We start from the raw sequence: 24,136 nt of genomic DNA on the forward strand, positions 1-24,136 counted from the left end.
AGTTAATGGAGTGTGCCAAAATATCTATCAATTGAACCACTTTTGCAGTAAAATATTTTTATACAAACATCCATTTCATATATGGGAGGCCTTTGAAATATGGAAAAATATGGTTGTGCTTTGTTATACCTTTTTGAGCATTGGCCACTAGCCTATAAGATAATTATCATCGAATGTGAGAAATATGACATATCCCCACTGAAACATGACACATTGAAACCTATATCAATTGTTAGGAATACTGCATATTACATAAAGAAACAAGCAGATAATTGGAAGTAATTGATCACTACCCTACTAATGCTGCTGATTGAATTTCCATCTTGTTGTTTTACTTTGAAAGTCACTGGAACAATTGATGAGTACACAGATGAGTTCATTATGTAAAAATAAAATAAAACTATGTGATGTTCGTTTCCACTAGATAGCACAGTCATAGTCGAAATAGGCTAAATCGTACAAATTCATGAAAACAAAAATGTACTTTTTGGTCTTCATTTATGGTTAGGGTTAGGCAAAAAAAAGAGGATTTTAAGAAGATCAATTCTACAATTACAATATGGCGGGGTTTATGACTTTGTGGCTGTGGTAACTAGTGACAATCATTTACGTTCCACTGTGAACTTTCCTAACTATGCTCCCAGCCAGGAGATTAATCTCCATTATTCATATGGTTGAGTGTGGAGTGTTTTAATCATTAGCTAATGTTTTATCCTTGAGCATTTTGCATAATGAGTTATTAGAAAGTACTTCACTATGCATAATTAATGTAACCCCAAAAGCAGCAATAATTTATGCTCTGTTGAACTCCTTTATTCATCTTCTTTTGTAATTAACTCTAAGATGTTTTCCTTCATTCTAAAATGCATAACATCATTTATTTGCAGATGGAGTGTTATTTTCATGTAATTGTTCACATTTTGTGTCATTGTAAGAGATGAATAATTATTCAAAATATGGGGGGAAACTCAGGTCACATTTTTCTCTCCCCATTTGTTGACTGTTAAACTTCCTGAAGCCAGGCATTTTTGACAAGTTAGGACATGACCCTGGTGTTTGACCCATAGGTTTGACTACTTGAAAAGGGTGCATAGTCTAAAAAGGGTAAACCCAAAAGAGCTCAGGGGGAATTTAATTGGTATTGCAGTGGCTACCAAGTCAAAAGCTCCTATAGCCACTCTAGCACGGAATTTCAATTTGCAAATGTAAATAAACGCATGCAAAACCAACTGCTTTCCAAGTAGCTCTTTGGTTGGGTCTTTTGTCCATTTATTAGCAGCAAAGATATAAACATAGTAACATAGTAAAAATTCCATAAAAGCATCCCAGAGCATATTTTTTTTCTTCTGTGTTCTCCATACCTGTGCATCCCTAGTATGCCTACTTCCGGGTCATCTGTGTGCTCTAAATACATGTGACCAGTGAACCAACATGTCCTCTACTGAAAATATTATGTGGAAGGACCGAGTTTGGGAAACGCTGTTGTAGCCTAATACCACAGATAGAATAGTGAGGTTAGTTATAAAAAATATTTGCTATTACTATGACCAGGGATGATTATTATATATTTTTTAAACAATTAATGAATATACTGGTAACCAATCTACATTTCAAACGATTTGAAGTTGAACCAATATGGACTTTTTATTTTTTAAATGTCTGACAAAATGCTTTTGAGTGAAAACTGTTTTTCTAACAAGTTCTTTCAATAATCAGGCAAATGAAGGTACATTCCCCTAAAAAATCCTAATTATTTATTAATCCATAAACATTTCCCGACACCGGCGCGCTTTAAAACCATATAATCCCGCTTCGAGCTGGCCTCCTCCCGATTGGTGCTTTTGAAAGACAGCGAGCGACGTGATTGCTTGGTTTTGAAAGCCTGAAGCGCCGCGGCCAATTCGAAAAGAATGCACCCACTCAGTACTGTAACGTAGCTGACTGCAAGAGAGCAACACGCATTCACCTCGCTAGTTAATTTAGCTACAGTCAAGTTACACAACGATATTGGAAGGTAGCTATATATGTATGTGTCACCTTTTTAGCTACAAGGTTTGTTTGGTCGATTGTATTGTAGCAGTTGTCATCATGGCATTTACAATTTAGCTAGTTAGCTCGCTTGCATTGAGGAAACATTTGCACAGCATGTAAAAACAACGATATTTGAAATTATTACTAAAGGTGTCACGTCACATGTCACAAAGTAATGCATGGTTTTACTGTTTAGCTTTTGTTATCGAATAATGATGCTAGCTAGCTAATTAAATGTCTATCTAATTCAGTTGTCTAGCTAGCTACGGTAACGTTAGTTAAATTAGCCAGCTAACGCATTAGCTAGATGGCTGTTTTTCACATTCGCTGACTGCATTTCCTATCACTTTTAAGATGGACAGTTAACACGTTTCATAGCTAACGTTAGTGCAAACAAAAACAAACCCAGTTTGCTATTTTTGACTTGTCGTTCATTTGAAATGGCATAATTGGTTTGTTTTGTAGCAAATTTAGCCTGTTTTTTTTCAGGTAACAATGGAAGATTACGTGAAAATAGAGAAAATCGGAGAGGGTAAGTTATGTGCTCAACTTTGGTTTGTTTTCCCCCGAAACTCCACTCGGAGTCAACTCTAGCTAGACTTATGTGCATGTCATTTGATTGTCTTCCTTTAGCTATGACAATCTATTCACCATACCTTATTCATCACGTTAATTACTAGCTACACACCATAGTAAAGAATGAGTTGTGCCTGTGATTTCTAGGTACCTATGGGGTTGTGTACAAAGGCAGAAACAAGTCGACAGGCCAGGTGGTGGCAATGAAGAAGATCCGTCTGGAGAGTGAGGAGGAGGGAGTGCCAAGCACGGCTGTTAGAGAGATCTCTCTTCTCAAAGAGCTAGCACACCCTAATGTTGTACAGTATGTAACAAACAGTCTGTTTGTGTCTGTGGGGTTCTTAAAGTGTTTACAGTAGCCAGGCAGCAAGAGAAGTAAACATGTGATTTGTCTTATCAGTTCAAAACTGACACATCATTATGCCAAAAAGGCCTGGTCAAGTCTAGCATTTGTCATATCATGTTTATCTGTCTAGTGTATACATACAGTTGAAGTCAGAAGTGTACATACACCTTAGCCAAATACATTTAAACTCAGTTTTTCACAATTCCTGACATTTAATCCTAGTAACAATTCCCTGTCTTAGTTCAGTTAGGATCACCACTTTATTTTAAGAATGTGAAATGTCAGAATAATAGTATAGATTTATTTCAGCTTTTTCTTTGGGGGTCAGAAGTTTACATCCACTCAATTAGTATTTGGTAGCATTGCCTTTAAATTGTTTAACCTGGGTCAAATGTTTCGGGTAGCCTTCCACAAGCTTCCCACAATAAGTTTGGTGTATTTTGGCCCATTCCTCTTGACAGAGCTGGTGTAACCGAGTCAGGTTTGTAGGCCTCCTTGCGCACACATGTTTTTTCAGTTCTGCCCACAACTTTTCTATAGGATTGAGGTCAGGGCTTTGTGATGGCCACTCTTTGACTTTGTTGTTCTGAAGCCATTTTGCCACAACTTTGGAAGTATGCTTGGGTCATTGTCTATTTGGAAGACACATTTGCGACCAAGCTTTAACTTCCTGTCTGTCTTGAGATGTTGCTTCAATATATCCACATACTTTTCCTGGCTCATGATGCCATCTATTTTGTGAAGTGCGTCAGTCCCTCCTGCAACAAATCACCCCAACAACATGATGCTGCCACCCCCGTGCTTCACGGTTGGGATGGTGTTCTTCGGCTTGCAAGCATATGCCTTTTTCCTCTAAACATAACGCTGGTCATTATGGCCAAACAGTTAAATTTTTGTTTCATCAGACCAGAGGACATTTCTCCAAAGGACGATTTTTGTCCCTTTGTGCAGTTGCAAACCGTAGTCTGGCTTTTTTTATGGTGGTTTTTGAGTAGTGGCTTCTTCCTTTCTGAGGGGCCTCCGGTTATGTCGATATAGGACTCGTTTTTACTGTGGATATAGATACTTTTGTACCTGTTTCCTCCAGCATCTTCACAAGGTCCTTTGCTGCTGTTCTGGGATTGATTTGCACATTTCGCACCAAAGTACGTTCATCTCTAGGAGACAGAAGGCGTCTCCTTCCTGAGCGGTATGACGGCGGCGTGGTCCCATGGTGTTTATACTTGCGTACTATTGCTTGTACAGATGAACGTGGTGCCTTCAGGCGTTTGGAAATTGCTCTCAGGGATGAACCAGACTGGTTGAGGTCTACAATTGTTTTTCTGAGGTCTTGGATGATTTCTTTTGATTTTCCCATGATGTCAAGCCAAGAGGGCTTGAAGGTAGGTTTTGAAATGCATCCACAGGTACACCTCCAATTGACTCAAATTATGTCAATTAGCCTATCAGAAGCTTCTAAAGCCATGACATCATTTTCTGGAATTTTCCAAGCTGTTTAAAGGCACAGTCAACTTAGTGTATGAAACTTCTGACCCACTGGAATTGTGATACAGTGAAATAATCTGTCTAAACAATTGTTGGAAAAATTACTTGTGTCGTGCACAAAGTAGATGTCCTAACCGACTTGCCAAAACTATAGTTTGTTAACAAGAAATTTGTGGAGTGGTTGAAAAACGAGTTTTAATGACTCCAACCTAAGTGTAAGTAGACTTCCGACTTCAACTGTAAGTAAATAGCCTATGTTTGTTTCCCATGTGTTTTGTTTCCAAACAGGCTTCTAGATGTGCTGATGCAGGAGTCCAGACTGTACCTCATCTTTGAGTTCCTGTCCATGGACCTGAAGAAATACCTAGACTCTATCCCCTCGGGCCAGTACATGGACCCCATGCTTGTGAAGGTGTGGGCCCCACTGAGGGCATGACAGTCATGATGCACACAACCTTGTTTTGATCTCTTTTTTTCACTATCTGCTCTTGATACTACTGAGTACTGTGAAACTTCAATTAAACGCTACGTCTCAAATAGCCGTCTGACCCTTTTAATAGCCGGGTAATTGCACACATTCGGCAAATAAACACAGGGTCTAAATGAATTGTTTACGAGGTTACCATGGACACAGTTCTGATATTCCCACAAAATGATCAGGGTGAAAGCGAAGGAGATGTAACACCACTGTAAGTGACCGTAGTGCCTCCGACTTTGCTTTTAGTACAGGCTGGCTTGACAAATTGGGCTTTCAGTCAGACTGCACGCTACTGTTGAAACCAGACACCTAGCTCAACTAGAAGACTGTCTTTTAATAGGTACCGGTTGTGCTCAGTGATTGAAGCAAATAAATGCCCAGTCTATTCATTGAAAGTTTTACGCTATACCAACTTAGTGTTTTAGTCCAAGTTGTCAGACTAAACAAATGGTTTCTTGCTAGTAGGTTCATTTTAACCCTCTGTTGCCATCTCCTGTCCATCCAGAGCTATCTGTACCAGATCTTGGAAGGCATCCTGTTCTGCCACTGTAGAAGGGTCCTCCACAGAGACCTGAAACCTCAGAACCTGCTGATTGACAACAAGGGAGTGATCAAGCTGGCAGACTTTGGGTTGGCCAGGGCTTTCGGGGTGCCAGTCCGGGTATATACCCATGAGGTAAGCCAGAACACCACGTAGTTAATTTCCGAAGAGCATTAGCAGTAGTGATGGGAAATTGGGCTGTTTTTACTGACTCTGATCTTTTTATCTCGTTCGGTCAAAATAACAACTCATTTCGTTCATCTGGGATGTATCACATCCGGCTGTGATTGGGAGTCCCATAGGGCAGCGCACAATTGGCCCAGCGTTGGTGGTCATTGTAAATAAGAATTTGTTAACCTTTATTTAAGTAGGCAAGTCAGTTAAAAAAATACAATTTTGATTTAGTAATACCCAGAGCACACAGAAGCCCCTACTGGCAAACGATGAACAAAAAAACTAGATAGAATCATGATTCTACAAGCCTCTCGTTCACCATAGGTGGCTTGTTATTGGACCTGTCATTTGTGACAGACTTGTATATCTTTGCTTCAGACCATGTACATTTGTGATTGCTAGGCATACAAAAAATATTGTTTCCTGATACCTTTTTAAATGAGGTCTAGTTGCGTCCGCAATCGGTATAGATTTTAACCGAGTGTTGAGCAAAGGCAGGCTGTGAATGTTTTGGTTCTACAAAGCTGTGTCCATCGAGTTAACATTCAATAATCAATTAATAGCATACATTCTTGCGCCATTCTTTAAGTTATCAGTTCTAAACGTATTTTTCTCCTCTATACTGCCTGCATCGCGCACCAGGGAAAATAGATCACATGATGGACATTTGCTCGTCGGAGCATGTCTCCGGAGCCACTGAGGTGGAGGAGCGCGTATTAATCCTGCTGTAGAATTCATTGCGGCCAGCAGGTCAAACGAAAAATCTGAAATGAACAAGTTACTCTGAAAAATTAATCTGGACTCTCGAGTCAGTAAAAAGTTGTTCAAAAAGAATGAATCGTCCGCCAGCTGCACATCACTAATTAGCAGATAGCATTGTAAAGTTAAGCTATCATAAGGGGTGTGTATGCACACATGTTAATAAGCTCATTAACTGTGTCTTTGTGTCCAGGTTGTGACACTGTGGTACAGGGCTCCTGAGGTGCTGCTGGGGGCCCCACGGTACTCCACCCCTGTGGATGTCTGGAGTATCGGGACCATCTTTGCAGAGTTGGCCACAAAGAAACCACTTTTCCACGGAGACTCGGAGATAGACCAGCTTTTCAGGATCTTCAGGTATATTTGCATACGAGTATACACATCTGTAATATACCCAATCCTACTAGTAGCAACATCTAGGTTGGTTAATCAATAAGTTTGATGCCTGACATTTGATTGATCTTTTCGTGAGCAACGAGCCATCTCAAATTTATTGACACAGACAAGTTAGACAGTCAACAGAGACAATTGCTCCATGATGGACATATCACATTGGCTTGGGTGAAGTATTTATCAAGCATTGTTGTCTCCTCCTGTTTCAGGACCCTTGGTACTCCCAACAATGACATCTGGCCAGAGGTGGAGTCTCTGCCTGACTACAAGAACACGTTCCCCAAGTGGAAGTCTGGGAACCTGTCTTCCATGGTGAAGAACCTGGACAAGAACGGCATTGATCTGCTCGCTGTAAGATTTCACCATTCTCCTTGATTTTATTTAGATTGATTCATTATGAAACATTGTTGCTGTAGAAGCCCTGTGCTCATGTGTCTTTTTCAAGCGGCTGGTTGTGTTTTGGATAGCATTAGTGATATTGAAGTGACCTATTGTTCCGTTAGCCCAGCAGTAGCCTTTAGAATACACATACATATGACCATGTCCCACCTTCTGTAGAAGGTTATGAAGTGAATAAATTTTTTTCCTCTCAAAGAAAACGCTAATCTATGACCCACCCAAGAGGATCTCTGCCAGACAGGCTATGAGCCATCCATACTTTGACGACCTGGACAAAACCATTCTACCTGCCAGCACGGTCAAGATGTAAACACCACACAGCTCGACTCAAAGGACCTGAAAAATAGTACAATTATGGAAGCATATTGATTGTCTGGTTTTGTTTGTATGTTTGTTTTTTCTTTGTTTGTCCTTTTTCTATCTACCGGTAATATTAATCATTATTCTGTAAATAGCGTTTAAAAAAAGAAACCGGTTTGGATCTAAAGTGACATGTACTTAAGGTTACATTCAAAGGTAGTATATTTTCAATAAAGTGCACTTTTCTAGATCCGTTACTTTTAAGTTGTGTGTTAGTAGTTTTTTTTTATTGGGGAATAATAACTGTTAATCTGTCACTGTTGCAGGATTCCTGCGTTGTTTGATGCTTTCAAACGTGTCTTTTTTTGCCAGGCATACCGTATCAGGGTATAACATAATTCTTCCTCTAGACTTGTTTAAAACTAGTACCAAACCATTTGTTTTAAGAGATGGCGTAAGAAAATATATTATACTGGGATAAAAAAAACTAACCAGTTCCTCCAACACAGTATTTTGTCTGGCTGGCAGAAGGAAACTGTTAGATTCCTTTTTAGGGCAAGTTTAAGTTGGCCAACCTATACTGCATTTGTTTTAAAGTTGTGTAATGCTTTTCTTGACAGTTGCATATATTCCCAAACTGGAATTAAGTCTGTGCATCCTGCCTGGTTTTACTTGGTGTCATACATGGTCCTCCATTGAGGCGGCATGTAGCCTAGCGGTTAAGGGTGTTGGGCCAGTGACCCGAAGGTCGCTGGTTCGAATCCCTGAGCCGACGTGAAAAATCTGTCTGTGCCCTTATTAAGCAATGCACTTAACCCCAATTGCTCCTTTGAATCCCTCTGTATTAGAGCATCTGCTACAGGACTAAAATTTAAATAAGGGGGTTAGTTGTGGATGTCTTCCCTAGCAGAACAGGGAGGTTCCTTTCTGTTAAAAGTAAAAGGATGCGCTGGAGACTGATTAGTGTGATAAGAAGGAAATGACCATATTTGTTTTTAATAGCATTAAATGCCCATTGTAGCAGTTCTCAATATCAAATAGTTTCTGGATGACAAGTGCCTTACTGTAATAGTTTTCCATAATCGTTTATAAAACTGTGATATATTTCCCATGGGGAAGTGCACCAAAGCGGTGCATTAACCACTGTGAATCAATATTCTGAGTGGAGGAGGCATATGTAACCTGAAAACAAGCTGTTATAGCAATATTGTGTTTACAAGCACGCATTCTCACTAAACTAGCAGGATAGTGAATGCTGATTGCGGGACCTTGACAAACTTAAGTGAGTGATGACCATGAAAACACCAGACTGATGGCTATAGCCACAGTATGTTCAAGTATATTTTTCTGGGTTTATCTACCTCTGTTAGTGATATCTTGCTTGGTAATCAATCCTCCGATGACATCTGCGATGTTGACCATAACCATCGAATTAAGTGTTAATTTGCACCAGCTGCATTTGAGGTTAGAGGATTCTCTATTCACTTCAATGTAAACAAACCCCTTTCTGGTGCAACTTTTCATGACACGGCCGTGAAATTAATTTATTGGCAGAGCGGTTCGGAACTGTAGTTGTTATTGGTCTATTAACTTATACCACCTGGTGATGTCACCAGGCAAGCCAAAACGCCATCCTGCAAAATAACACATCACATTTTTTTCACACTTTTACAGTGTTTCATCAGCTGTTGTACAAAATTATACAGAATGTTGACTGCACTGGTTTAAACAATGTTCAAAGTGGACTAGCTCATTGTATCCTACCATATTTAGTTAAGTGATGCTAGTGTAATTCAGATATCAGGTTTTAGAGAAGTGTAGGAATTTAATAAAATAATCTCAGATTTTCTTCAGAATTTGTGTATCTGGAACGCTCCCTTTGTGCCTAATTGATCACTGTTGTGTAGGAAGAGGTATTTTCTTCATGTTTCCTTCATGCATTGGGCTAAACTGCAGGCACTTCCAACAAAGAAGCACAGTAGAGTGGGAGTGAAGTGAATTCACATGAATAGTGATTTGTTATGTGGCATTCTAGTTGCTTGGTCTTTTGTATTCTTGGCCTGTCACTCATTGCTTATAAATGGCAAGTGTTGAAAATAAAACAGCAGGCTTTCAATTTAAAAACAAAAGGCTGCTGCATGAGGGATAGACTAATGTATTTCTATTGAACATATTCAGTTTGTTTTTCATAAGTCATCCTCACCCAGAATAAAATGCCATTTATACATTGACCTACATTCTGCCCCTAGTATGACTGCATTGTTCTCACTGAGGACTCACCCTAGAGAGTGAGTAGTCATTCTGTGATGTAAAGATAACCCAGGCTGTGATGTAAAGATAACCCAGGAGTGGTCAAAATGTACAACATTGTTACCCAGAGGAAAATGGGGGATATCATGCTTTCTCAATTTCAGTCAGAGGGGGAGGGTCATGTAATTTGTAATCAATTAAATGTCATATTGCTCAAAGTTGCTTATTATATCTCAATTTGTGCCCGATGCTATAGGCCATGTGTATTCAACTCTTAACCAGCAGGCTCCAGCCCTCATAAGGTTTCTGTTCTACCTGATAATTAATTGCACCCACCTGGTGTCCCAGGTCCACAACCTTCTGGTTACTTTGCAATGTAATGCTTAAAAAACAAAAACATATCTAATGCTCTGGTCTGTCCTAGGGTTGAGGGTAAACAGTAGGCATGTTCTCTGCTGTCCAGTTTGTTTTAATTATTATATTGGTTGTAGGGGGGTCACTTTTTTTTTAAGCGTTCCAAGTAGGGTCGGGTAAAAATATATTTGAATGAAGGGAAGGTCATCCATTATTATTTCAGAGAGGTCCTACATTCTCCAGGTATCCCTCATCATAAATAACGTACAGGCTCTTAGGCGATGTGGAAGAATAGGGATAGACACTTACCAGCACCCAGAAACAATGCCCAACAATGAGGCTTAATTGATAAGGTCTTGACTTTGGATTGATTTGCAGCTTTTGTTAAAAATGAATGCAAATAATAAAGACCTCCCAAATCTGCTGTATGTAGACTACCCAGACAGTACAAATGGTCAAGTCTAAAATATGTTCACTGAATACATTTTTTTCAATGATTGAAATAACATAAAATACAAAAAACAATCTACCTGTATGGAAATAAAGAATATGAATACATTTAAAACGAAGAAAATACAAATGAAACTGCCCGCCATTTCACCCCTATGAAATTCTAAACTCAATTCAACCAGGCGTTTTACAGTACAGTAACATACAGCGCATTCACGTCTTGGTGGTTCCAAACTTCTTCCATTGAAGAATGATGAAGGCTACTGTACCTTGGGTACCTCCAACATTGCAGAAATGTTTTGGTACCCTTCCCCAGATCTGTGCCTCGACACAATCCTGTCTCTGAGCTCTATGGACAATTCCTTCGACCTCATGGCTTGGTTTTTTCTCTGACATGAACTGTCTACTGTGGGACCTTATATAGACAGGTGTGTGCCTTTCCAAATCATGACCAATCAATTGAATTTACCACAGGTGGACTCCAATCATGTTGTAGAAACATCTCAAGGATGATCAATGGAAACAGGAGGCACCTGAGCTCAATTTCGAGTCTCATAGCAAAGGGTCTGAATACTTATGTAAATAAGGTATTTCCTAAAAACCTGTTTTCGCTTTGTCCTTATGGGGTTTTGTGTGTATATTGATGAGGAACATTTTATTTAATCAATTTTAGAATAAGTCTGTAACGTAACAAAATGTTGAAAAAGGGAAGGGGTCTGAATACTTTCCGAAACCACTGCATAATCACACCTTTTCCCATCGTCAAAACCAACCCTTTGGAAAACAAAATTGGATTGATTTTGTCAGCTGTGGACAGTTACATTTGGCTGCCTACCTTTACAGTCATACTCTTTGTTTGCTAACTCAAACATTTTTCTTGTAACGGCTGTCTAATGCCTCCTCGGATGAGGAGGAGGAGTAAGGGTCGGACCAAAACGCAGCGTTGAATGAAGACATAATGAATTTATTTACAGACAGACGAAGACGGTAAAACTCTTAAACAAACTACAAAACAACGTAGACAGACCTGAACTTGAGAACTTACATATACACGAAGAACGCACGAACAGGTACAGACTACACAAACGAACGAAAACACGAAACAGTCCCGTGTGGTGCATACAGACACAGGAACAATCACCCACAAACAAACAGTGAGAACAGCCTACCTTAATATGGTTCTCAATTAGAGGAAACGTCAAACACCTGCCCCTAATTGAGAACCATATCAGGCAACACATTTAACCCAACATAGAAACACATAACATAGACTACCCACCCAGCTCACGTCCTGACCAACTAAACAAAGTAAAACAAAGGAAAATAAGGTCAGGAACGTGACATTTCTTCTATTTCATATACCTTTGGGGTAAACTTCTAAGCCATGTCATTTTTGTCAAAGGGGTAAAAACATTACAAAAAAGTTAAAATACTGTAGAAAATCAGCTGAGCTGAAATTGAATATATGCTTGTGACTTTTAAACGGTTTCTGTCTCTCCTTCTCTTTACCCATGGAAATGTCAAGTCACATAATTAATTCCAGCTTTTGAACTCACAAATCCTGTCCAATATTGAACTTGTGCATTGTATAAACGGTGCACTACGTAATGGTACTTTCACAGTCTGTATTAACTTCCTCCAAAGCAGAGGCAGGAACCTTGTCTCTCTCCAACCTCCCCTCCCCATACTTCCTCTCCACCTCTACCCTACTACAATCAGGGATGTTAGTGCTGCTTCTGGACCTGACTACAGGTCTGTAGTTCTGGCATATGACGGCCAGCCGGTAGAAGTTTAGGATGACCACCAGGAAGTTTTTAATGGCAAAGAACACCAACATCTGGTGGAAGACATCAAAGTAGGTCATGACGGTGAGCCGGACCACAAGGAAAGGGCCATCCTGGATGAATAGGCTCTCAATGATGCTCCATATGTCTGTGCTGTGCTTGGTCAGGAGGGAATCGCCTTGGCCCTCACCCTCGCTTTCTGGCTTTGAGTTCACCACTAAGGACACACACACACACACACACGAGTTGAGTTTCAAAAACTATTTTCACATATTGTTGTAAACTAGGGCTGAAGGCCTGAAGTATTTTCGTTGAGGTCTTCAACAGGCTAATAGTAGATTTATAGAATTGCATATTCTATGTGCATCCTCATAATGTTATGTGTGTTGAGTGGATGGTTACGTATCCGCTTCTAGTAAATCATTTCAGGTTGTGAATAATTCAGTAGATAGGGGTGGGTCTGAGAACAAGGGAGGCCGCAATGAACTCTTTATGATCCTCAACCCTGAATTGTTTAGCCACATGGCTATAATGGATTTCAGGAGGTCTGGGTTATTGGCAGTTTGCCTGTCAATAGCCTAATCCATCAGCCAAGCAATGACGAACCAAAGAAGAAGTGAGCCATAATCTGTTTATAAAGCTGACACATCAAATCACTGTACGGTACGCAATATAAAAGTCCATATGTGTTGCTGCATTTTCCAATTTTAGCCATACTGATGATAAAACTGAGTTTCCGACTGTACTAAATAAAGTTTGCTTTTATCATTGGTGAGATCATTGCAGTTTGTGTAGGAAGTAAAAATGGTGATAGCAAACAAATCTGCTCAGCTGTTTATGTAGCAACATGGCTACGATAGAGCTAGTTTGCCTCCTTTCAAATGTTTAGCCAAAGTCTAAACAGATCCCATATTGAGTTTACCTAAAACATTATCAATACTCCACTGACAAGAGTATTTTCTGGCCACAGTCATGCTACAAACAGATAACTTGAGAAAGCTGGTGGGGCCATGGGGGGAGGCTCTCTGCAGGTCTATGTCTACAACAGAGAAGGAAAGGTTTGCCTTCAAAGATGTGACATCCACAATGTTGTCTATGACATGGCCGTACCACTCAAAATGAACCCTCAAACCCACCATGAAAGTCTTGGCATCAGCATATAAAATACATCAAATCTGTAATTCACCCTCAAGAATACGAACCTCAACATTCGGACAGATCCCGATAGCCTGTGTCTGTTGGCCAAAAGTCAAGGATAGTTAAGTTCACTGCTGATATTAATAATATTATGAAATGTAGAGACCCACCGGCCAGATGGAGAGGAAACTGTAACATGCTCCAGGTCCACACCGCCAAGATGATGTACACCAGCTGAGGGCTGTTTTCCCTGGGAGGAATACGGAACATACAGCTCAACAAGTCAATGCATGTCCACTGTTGTTAACGGTTTTAGTTTTTTAGGTAAATTCTAGGATTTTACATTGATGAATTCTCAGAGTGATTTTGAGAGAATTTCACCACTGGTTGTTACAGTATTGCTACTATTTAGTAACTAGTAAGTAAAACGTTGCATGCGCACTTAGTAGTAACTTAGTAAGTGTGTAACTAGTAAATATTTAAGTAGCACTGCAGTATTGTCGTTCCTTGTGATACAAAAGTCTATATGGAGTCAAAAACTCAACACACCACTAAAGGCAGTTAGGTCACCAGATTAATGTGAGAACACTGGGATCTAGTAAAGTCTGCTAAAGGCTCTGAAATCCTCTGAGAAGCTTTTAGCCGCAGTCAGTAAAGTCAATCAAAAGGTCGGACACCTACTTGACATCAGACAGTGTTTCACTGGTGAACTCCAAGATGTCAGCTGCTGTGCCAACGAAGATGAGCAGGAGCTGGGAGAGCTCCTCCCGTGTGACCCCGCCCCCCAGTGGGAGTAGCCACTTCCCTATGATGAGTAGGATTAGAAGGACCTGATGGAGGGCCAGGATCCAGTCGTTGGGACAAACCGTGGACAAGAGTTGGTCAAGACCCTTGAATGTCAAGAGAAGGAACAGAGGTTCAAACCACAGATAATAAGCACTAGAAAATTTACTTTTGGAAAGCCTCAAGATATGAAGGGAAGAAGAGTCCGCTAATTACCCCTAAGAGCCATGTCACTGCCATAGAAATAACCTTATATGTTAATAACGAAAAGTATACTTAGATGTCACCCTCGTTGACTGTGTATTCCCAAATACATCTGTGCAGAAAGGCCTTCTGAATATATTTCATAAGGACTTGTCTTCTGAATGTTTGCAAGTTTATTTCTCGATTAAGGTCAAGGGTCCTGGCCCTAATTCCAAGGAAACATTTGCACTAGACAAGCATTTCTGGGTACGCACAATGGCAAAAAACATTTAGTTAGAAATCATGACAAACACAGGGCTTGCCATTATACAGTCAACATCATAAGACTCTAGTCACTTGATTCATGCTATGATGAAATATTGAGTGAATGGTCAGAATATACACTATATTTACAAGAGTATATGGACACCCCATTCAAATTAGTGGATTCGGCTATTTCAGCCACACCCGTTGCTGACAGGTGTATAAAATCGAGCAGACAACCATGCAATCTCCATAGACAAACATTGGCAGTAGAATGGTCTTACTGAAGAGCTCTGTGACTTTCAAAGTGGCACTGTCACAGGATGCCACCTTTCCAACAAGTCAACATATGTTTGGTCATGTAGCGTATATACAAAAGGGTAAAAGGCAAAATAGTAAAGAAATTAAAACCAGTTCCAGTATTTACCTTTAGATAGGTTTGAACCGTTAAATTCCCAACCGTTTCGTTCAGAGAAATCATGCTTCTCACATTTTCCCATGAGTCCAGTTTCTTGCACTGAAATGAGATAAGTGAAGTTGTAAGAAAATGTTTGATAACTGTCATGCATACATTGAACATGGAGTTGTGGGATTTCTCTCCTTCTCTGTTTTCTGTACCTGGAGGTCACTAGAGTTGTGATGCTGATGATGTAGTTCCAGAATCCAGATGGATGGAATGATACTGACAAGGAACAACATAATGGCTGGCGAGAACCTCGGGTTGGAGGAGAAAAGGAACTTTATTTATTAACTCTTTATTCCATTCACATGCATTTTAGAGATTCACGCACCTCTTCAAAGTGATCCACAAATCATGGTCAATTTTCTGTGTATATATGTGTTTTATATCTTATGCCCACAGAATAGAAATCCAGCACAAATGATACAGCAGTGGGAAAAAAGAAAAATAAATAAATGCATGTAAAATTACAACAAAAAATGTTAAGCGCAAAGAAAAAAACACAGTGGTAAAACAAATAACACCAAATAGAACCAACACATGCCAGAATGAAAATATTCCTAACCACTTTATCCTCTTTATGACTTCATCATAATGTTTGACAAAACAATCACATATTATTTTGGGAGCACAGGAAGTGTTCTCTCAGAGGGAGATGTGGCAGACAGACATGTTATTCTTCAGTCTAGGGGTACCACCCTATCCCAATTTGTCCCAGGTGTCACGCCCTGACTGTAGAGAGCTTTTTATGCCTCTATTTTGGTTTGGTCAGGGTGTGATTTGGGTGGGCATTCTATGTTCCTTTTTCTATGATTTGTATTTCTGTGTGTTTGGCCGGGTGTGGTTCTCAATCAGAGGCAGCCGTCTATCGTTGTCTCTGATTGAGAACCATACTTAGGTTGCCTTTTCCCACCTGTATTTGTGGGTAGTTGTCTATGTGTAGTTGCCTGTCAGCACTCATTTTTGTATAGCTTCACGGTTCGTTTGTTATTTTGTTAGTTTGTTTAGTGTTCGTTCTTTGTAATAAAGAAGAATGTACGCATCCCACGCTGCGCCTTTGACGGTTGTGACAGAACTACCCACCACCAAAGGACCAAGCAGCGTGGAAGAGAGGACTGGACATGGGAGGACATCCTGGACGGCAAGGGATCCTACACATGGGAGGAGATCCTGGCTGGAAGGGATCGCCTCCCATGGGAACAGGTGGAGGCAGCCAGGAGCGCGGAGGCAGCAGGAAAAGGGAACCAGTGTTATGAGGGAACACGGCTGGCAAGGAAGCCCGAGAGGCAGCCACCCCAATTTTTTGGGGGGGGGAACACGGGGAGTGTGGCAGAGTCAGGTTGGAGACCTGAGCCAACTCCCTGTGCTTACCGTGGCGAGCATGTGACTGGTCATGCCCCGTGCTATGGGGTGATGCGCACTGTGTCTCGGCCGAGCATTCACAGGCCGGTGTGCTCGGTGCCAGCGTCCCGCATTTGCCGGGTGGAAGTGGGCATCCAGCCAGAACGGGTGGTGCCAGCTCTGCGCTCGAGACCGCCAGTGCGCCTCCACGGCCCAGTGTATCCGGTGCCTCGGCCAAGGAAGAGGCCTCCTGTATGTCTCCCCATCCCGGTGAGTCCTGTTCTTGCGCCCAGCCCGGCGCCTCCAGAGACGGCCTCCAGCCCGGAGCCTCCAGAGGCGCCCTCCAGCCCGGGGCCTGCTACGATGGTCCCCAGTCCGGGGCCCGCTATGCGGGTCCCCAGTCCGGGGTCGGCGGCAAGGGTCCCCGCTTTAGAGGCCAAGCCAGAGGTGGAGTGGGGTCTAAGTCCCACACCAGAGCCGCCACTGCGGAGAAATGCCCACCCAGACCCTCCCCTATAGGTTCAGGTTTTGCGGCCGGAGTCCGCACCTTTGGGGGGGGGGTATTGTCACGCCCTGACCGTAGAGAGCTTTTTATGTCTCTATTTTGGTTTGGTCAGGGTGTGATTTTGGTGGGCATTCTATGTTCCTTTTTCTATGATTTGTATTTCTGTGTGTTTGGCCGGGTGTGGTTCTCAATCAGAGGCAGCCGTCTATCGTTGTCTCTGATTGAGAACCATACTTAGGTTGCCTTTACCCACAAGTATTTGTGGGTAGTTGTCTATGTGAAGTTGCCTGTCAGCACTCATTTTTGTATAGCTTCACGGTTCGTTTGTTATTTTGTTAGTTTGTTTAGTGTTCGTTCTTTGTAATAAAGAAGAATGTATGCATCCCACGCTGCGCCTTGGTCTCCTCCCTTTGACTGCCGTGACACCGGGACATTTTATTTAGCACAATGGGATAAGCAGCTGGATAAGGACTCTCTAGGAAGGGGGATGTACACCGGGACATTTTATTTAGCACAATGGGATAAGCAGCTGGATAAGGACTCTCTAGGGAGGGGGAAGGGGGATGTAGTCAGTTGTACAGTAAAAAAATAAATGAATATGACTCTTCCCCAGAAAAACTTAATTTAGCACTTTATCTTGTTAATTTGTCTGTTATGTATTTAGGATTAAAATGTGGATAGCCTGCACATGACAAATTACGCACAGTATAATGATGTGCAAAATAGTGTACGAAGCCTACTCAGAAGACTAAATAAATGAACAGCATCTTACCATTTATAATCTTTTCCCTTTCTTCTTTTCAAAGTTATTATCATTTCGACAACGAGAGGTAGAAAGAGGAATGTCAGAAACCAGTAGATATTGTCATCTTTAACCAATGTCACTCTCCAAACTCCGATGAGTGAGATAAGAATAAAAAGCAACCTAGTAACTACCGCACACGAAAATTTGACCACAAACGCCATAATACTGAAGAGTAAAGATTCGACAGCTAGTGTCCCGTTATTCATGAAACTCCCACACAGCCACTTGTACTCCAGCAGCAGCACAAACAATGATGTCATTTTCATATGGTAATATAAAAACTTACAAATAAAAGCCTGCATTCCAAAACATTGCAATGTGGATAACGCATTCAAATTATATTGAATTTTAATCAATGGCCACTTTAATTGTGCCAAGAAAATGCTATAGGTAATTTATGAAAGCAAATAAAAAAAATATGGTTTTCAAAATAGACCAATAATGAAAAAATACAATGTCGACATACATGTTGTGAATATTGGGCTGTAGAGCGAAAACTTTTCTACCTGTCTCAGTTAAAGTGGGGTGTAAAATACTCAGTAGGGTCTCTATTAGCAGATATGAAACAGACAATCATATCAGTAAAAAAAAATATCAAAATCCCAGTTTATGCTACAAAACAAACTTTGCAAGAGGTTCTAAAAATAGGTTATATTTTACTCAAAAGTCCATGACGTAGAGTAAGGCATTGTTGGCAGAATAGATGGATGCAATTCAATGCATGATTCATATAATTCACCAATACATTTCTTGGTAGTCTAACAAATATTGCTATCAGGTTGTAAATCGCAGCTGGCATGGTACATTGTTTGCTTCCTCCAGCCATTCAGTATGCACTTTCAGTTTCACTCAATATTATGGACAAAAACTGACGAATGTAACGTTAGCTAACTAAGGCTGCGAATGTCAATACAGTCAAACTATTTATTTATTCAGCTATTTATTTAGCAAGCTAAAAACAGCCTAACATTAGCTGCTGGGACAGCCTGGTCTCATAGTAACCGTAAATCCGAGACAATCAAATTGGTATGATAATATTTTACGTTTGGGATGGTTACTTAAGACATTAAGACAGATAGTTACTTAAGGCAAAAACGAATGTAGAGTGGGCAGTAGAGGCGAATGGGTGGAGTATAACGCAAATGTTGATCAACCCAAAGGATACGAGTTCGAATATAATTACTTTCGCATTTTAGCAACTTTTCAACTAGTCACTACTTTTTAGCTACTTTGCAACAACTTAGCATGTTAGCTAACCCTTTTAGCAAATCCTTCCCCTCACCCTAACCTTAAACACTTTAGCCTAACTGCTAAATTTAACCCTAACCGCTAGTCTAGCTAATGTTTGCCACCTAACTAAAATTCATAACATATCATATGTTTAGCAAAATCATTACTAATAGTATGTTTAGCTTAACATATCGTAAGTTTAGCAAATTCCTAACATTTTGTACGTTTTGAGAATTCGTAACAATTCGTACAAATTACAATTCTTAACATATCATAAGGAATGGTTGACATCCGCAAATGAATAGATACCATATGAAACGCAACTTACAGTGCATTCGGAAAGTATTAAGACCCATTGACTTTTTCCACATTTTGTTACGTTACAGCCTTATTCTAAAAAAGATTTTTTTTAAATCCTCATCAATCTACTGTCACGACCTCCGCCGAAGTCTCTCGCCTTGTTCGGGCGGTGTTCAGCGGTCGACGTCACCGACCTTCTAGCCATCACTGATCCATTTTTCATTTTCCATTGGTTTTGTCTTATCTTCCTTCACACCTGGTTCCAATCCCATCAATTACATGTTGTGTATTTAGCCTGTTTAACCTGTTTCCCCTCATGTCCTTGTCGGAGATTGTTTGATTGTATGATTGTGTATTATGTGTTGGTGCGCGACGGGTTTTGTATTTTGGTTCTGGAGTTTTGTGAAACACTGATTAAACAACTCCGTTTATACCTAGTTCGATTCAACTGCGCCTGACTTCCCTGCCACCAACACGCACCCATTCCATTTACACACAATACCCCATAATGACAAAGCAAAAACAGGTTTTTAGAAAGTTCAGCAAATTTATTAAAGTAAAAAAACAGAAATACCTTTTTTACATAAGTATTTCAGACCCTTTGCTGAATCCACCTGTGGTAAATTCAATTGATTGGACATGATTTGGAAAGAGACCGACCTGTCTATATAAGGTCCCACAGTTGACAGTGCATGTCAGAGCAAAAACCAAGCCATGTATTAGACCTCAGGATAAGACCCAGATGCAGACGGTTTAAAATAACAAATGTTTATAATGATACAGGGGGCAGGCAAACGACAAGTCAAGGGCAGGCAGAAGTCAGTAATCCAGGGCAGAGTCCAGACCTCCTCTCCTTCCTACGTTCCCCTAGCTGCCCATCGATCCGGATGGTCAAGGCGATGAGCGAGTCGAGATCCGTTGGTAGTTCCCGGGCTGCTAGCTCATCCTTAACTTCCTCCAACAATCCGTGCAGGAACGTGTCAAACAGCGATCCCGGGTTCCAGGCTCAGCAGCCAATGTGTGGAAATCCACCGCATAGTCTGCCACACTGCGGGAGTCTTGCTGGAGTAACTCCCGGAAATCAGCGTGATGAGGTACACTATCTTCAAGCAGTCCGAGGGGAAGGAGGAGGGCTGCAGCTCGAAGATGAGGAAACACTGAGCGAGAAACGCCCAACAGGTTCCCGACTCTCCAGCGAAGTGTTCCGGAGGAGGTAAGCCGGGTTCCCGGGAAGCCAGGGTGGCCGGGAGAGATGTGCTGATGACAGACGGGTTACTGAGGGTCTGGGAGGTTACCGTCGTGGTAGGCTGCCTAACAGACAACCCACGGAATTGCTCCAGCAATGTGTTCAACGCGCGGTCATGGCGTTTGGCCAAGGTCTGGAAACCTTCTATAAGACCACGAAGCAACTCCTCGTGCCTTCCAATGTTGACTCCTTGGGAGGAGACGGCGTTGCGGAGCTGGTCCGAGTCTGCTGGGTCTGTCAACAGCCAGTTCGTACTATCAGACCTCAGGATAAGACCCAGATGCAGACAGTTCGAAATAACAAATGTTAATTATGAAACAGGGGGCAGGCAAACAACAGATCAATGGCAGGTAAAGGTTAGTAATCTAGGGCAGAGTGAAGAGGTACAGAACGGCAGGCAGGCTCACGGTCAGGGCAGTCAGCGGTCAGTAATCCAGAGCAGTGTCAAGAGGTACAGAACAGCAGGCAGGCTCAGGGTCAGGTCAGGCAGAATGGTCAAAAACCGTGAGAACTAGAGAACAGAAACTAACAAGAAACAGGAATACAGGGGGAAAAGCGGGTCAGCTTGACGAGACAAGAGGAACTGGCAATAGACAAACAGAGAACACAGGTATAAATGCACCAGGATTAATGGGGAAGATGGGCGACACCTGGAGCGTGGGTGGAGACAAGCACAAAGACGGGTGAAACAGATCAGGGTGTGACACCATGAGGTCGAAGGTACTGTCCTTAGAGCTCCGAGACAGGATTGTGTCGAGGCACAGATCTGAAGAAGGGTACCAAAAACTTTATGCAGCATTGAAGGTCTCCAAGAACATAGTGGCCTCCATAATTCTTAAATGGAAGAAGTTTGGAAACACCAAGACTCTTCCTAGAGCTGGCCACCCAGCCAAACTGAGCAATCGGGGGAGAAGGGCCTTGGTCAGGGAGGTGACCAAGAACCCAATGGTCACTCTGACAGAGCTCCAGAGTTCCTCTGTGGAGATGGGAGAACCTTCCAGAAGGGCAACCATCTCTGCAGCACTCCACCAATCAGGCCTTTATGGTAGAGTGGCCAGATGTACGCATTTTGATATGTTTTATTGTACGGTAAGTGCTATGGATGTATTGTTACAGGGAAACTGTGTTATTTCGTTAGTTGGACGGTGGATAGTTCAAAGAGGAGCGACACAGGGGTACGCGCCTATCATTTAAATTGAGTTGATTAGATTAGTATCTGGGTGTGTTTTCCTGTCTTTAGTTTCTACTAGCAAAGTGCAAAGAAATGCTAATTCAGGTTGGGGGTGAGTTTCTGTTTGAATTTTGTTAAATGGGCAGTGAATTTGCTCATATTTTAAGAACTTGCTTCAAAACTCCTGCATCTTAGATAACATTAGTATTTTTATCTTCCTATGACACTCCCACAATCTAATCCATTCTTTGTGCTGCAAAACTAAGCAGTAAACACACCCCTCAAGCCTCGTGAATATTTGATGAGGGGCTGTGTACTTCCAGTTATGAACAAAACACAAAAATCCCAAAATGTAATAGATTTTGTTGTTGTTTATTACATGTCCAATTTTGACACAATAAATGAGAAAAAAGGTTGATTTCAGATTTTCGTTGTTAAAATTCAGAAATGACGTATTTTGAATCAAATTGGCAGTAGTCCCACTAAGTGCGAACCAGATGGGATGGTGTATCGCTGCAGAATGCTGTGGTAGCCTTGCTTGGTACGTGTGCCTTGAATTCTAAATAAATCACTGACAGTGTCACCAGCAAAGCACCCCCACACCATCATACCTCCTCCTCCATGCTTCACGGTGGGAACCACACATGCAGAGATCATCCATTCACCTACTCTGCGTCTCACAAAGACACAGTGGTTGGTAACAAAAAATCAAACCAAAGACAGATTACCACCGGTCTAATGTCCATTGCTAATTTTTCTTGGCCCAAGCAAGTCTCTTCTTCTTATTGGTGTTCTTTAGTAGTGGTTTCTTTGCAGCAATTCGACCATGAAGGCCTGATTTACGCAGTCTCATCTGAACAGTTGATGTTGAGATTTGTCTGTTGTTATTTGAACTCTGTGAAGCATTTATTGGGCTGCAATTTCTGAGGCTGGTAACTCTTATGAACTTATCTTCTGCAGCATAGGTAACTCTGGGTCTTCCTTTCCTGTGGCGGTCCTCATTAGAGACAGTTTCATCATAGAGCTTGATGGTTTTTGTGACTGTACTTGAAGAAACTTTCAGTCCTTGAAATGTTCCATATTGACTGACCTTCATGTCTTAAAGTAATGATGGACTGGCGTTTCTCTTTGCTTATTTGAGCAGTTCTTGATATAATATGGACTTCGTCTTTTACCAAACAGGGCTATCTTCTGTATACCACCCCTAACTTGTCACAACACAACCGATTGGCTCAAACTCATTAAGAAATTCCACAAATTAACTTTTAACAAGGCATACCTGTTAATTGAAATGCATTCCAGGTGACTACCTCATGAAGCTGGTTGAGAGAATACCAAGAGTTTGCAAAGCTGTCATCAAGGCAAAAGGTGGCTACTTTGAAGAATCTCAAATTTAAAATATATTTTGATTTGTTTAACACTTTCTTGGTTACTACATGATTCCATGTGTTATTTCACAGTTTTAACATCTTCACTACTATTCTACAATGTAGAAAATAGTAAAAATAAAGAAAAACCCTTGAATGAGTAGGTGTGTCCAAACTTTTGACTGGTACTTTATGTAAATAAGGTATTTCTGTTTTGCATTTTTTATACATTTGCAAACATTTCTAAAAACCTGTTTTTGCTTTGTCATCATGGGGTATTGTGTGTAGATTGATGAGGAACTTTTTTTATTTCATCAATTTTAGAATAAGGCCATAACGTAATAAAATGTGGAAAAAGTCAACGGGTCTGAATACTTTCCGAATGCATAACATAAATATCTTAATCTGACTCACAGGACTGTACTTGCTCACTGATTTCAGAGATTCTGTGAAAGCCGTCATTACATTATTCATAAAAACTCCTGCTGTGTCCTCAATGTTTGTAGATTCTATAGAGATTTGATAGTCATTAGCCTTTGATATGTACTACACAGTCCTCTTCCAAAATTAACAATATTTGGTTAGTAGAGACCCTTCTGAGTATTTCCCACCCCACTTTAAGTGAGACAGGTATTTTAACTATTTTCTACACGTTCCTAATGTTTGAAAGGTGTGGGTGGAAGTAAGGAGTCACCAGAGACTCATTTAAGTTTTGCAGACTCTATTGAGTAATTCCAATAACATATATTTGTATTTTATTAGAAGTGTACTTCTTTAAATTTAGCCGACACAATAGCATTCAACATACAAAATAAATGCTGATACAATATATAAAAAGAAATGGGTCAAATGATCTATTCATTTTTTTAAAGACAGTTGCAGTGCTCTGATAAACTAGAGTGCAAAAAAATATCGATATTTCCTAAATTTACCATGTCTTTGCTGTGGGACTCTTATTTTGAGAAAAAAAAATCCACGATCGTGCTGCCAGCATAATATTCTGCTGCTATGAGTACGGTAATCA

General features: G+C 40.9%; 2 protein-coding genes across 4 annotated transcripts; one reads left to right on the plus strand and one right to left on the minus strand.

Moving 5' to 3' along the window:
* The first annotated feature begins 1,895 nt into the window (after nucleotides 1-1,895).
* Nucleotides 1,896-7,746, plus strand: LOC120017692 (cyclin-dependent kinase 1). 3 transcript variants are annotated; one of them, XM_038960620.1, is made up of 8 exons: nucleotides 1,896-2,014; nucleotides 2,521-2,563; nucleotides 2,755-2,911; nucleotides 4,727-4,850; nucleotides 5,422-5,592; nucleotides 6,584-6,747; nucleotides 6,993-7,134; nucleotides 7,379-7,746. In XM_038960620.1, the coding sequence occupies exons 2-8, from the start codon at nucleotides 2,527-2,529 to the stop codon at nucleotides 7,490-7,492; spliced, it is 909 nt and encodes a 302-aa protein (XP_038816548.1). In that variant the 5' UTR covers nucleotides 1,896-2,014; nucleotides 2,521-2,526; the 3' UTR covers nucleotides 7,493-7,746. The 3 variants fall into 3 exon arrangements, with proteins under 3 accessions (XP_038816548.1, XP_038816547.1, XP_038816546.1); XM_038960619.1 differs by having other exon boundaries at nucleotides 1,903-2,026; XM_038960618.1 differs by having other exon boundaries at nucleotides 1,930-2,052.
* A 4,088-nt stretch (nucleotides 7,747-11,834) lies between these two features.
* tmem26a (transmembrane protein 26a) lies at nucleotides 11,835-17,970 on the minus strand. Its single transcript, XM_038960907.1, has 6 exons — nucleotides 17,766-17,970; nucleotides 15,306-15,402; nucleotides 15,115-15,204; nucleotides 14,139-14,347; nucleotides 13,628-13,707; nucleotides 11,835-12,537 (listed from the first exon to the last, which is right to left on the minus strand). The coding sequence occupies exons 1-6, from the start codon at nucleotides 17,957-17,959 to the stop codon at nucleotides 12,137-12,139; spliced, it is 1,071 nt and encodes a 356-aa protein (XP_038816835.1). The 5' UTR covers nucleotides 17,960-17,970; the 3' UTR covers nucleotides 11,835-12,136.
* Nucleotides 17,971-24,136: the final 6,166 nt, after the last annotated feature.

This window comes from Salvelinus namaycush, chromosome 22 (assembly GCF_016432855.1).
Source record: "Salvelinus namaycush isolate Seneca chromosome 22, SaNama_1.0, whole genome shotgun sequence".
Lineage (NCBI taxonomy): Eukaryota > Metazoa > Chordata > Actinopteri > Salmoniformes > Salmonidae > Salvelinus > Salvelinus namaycush.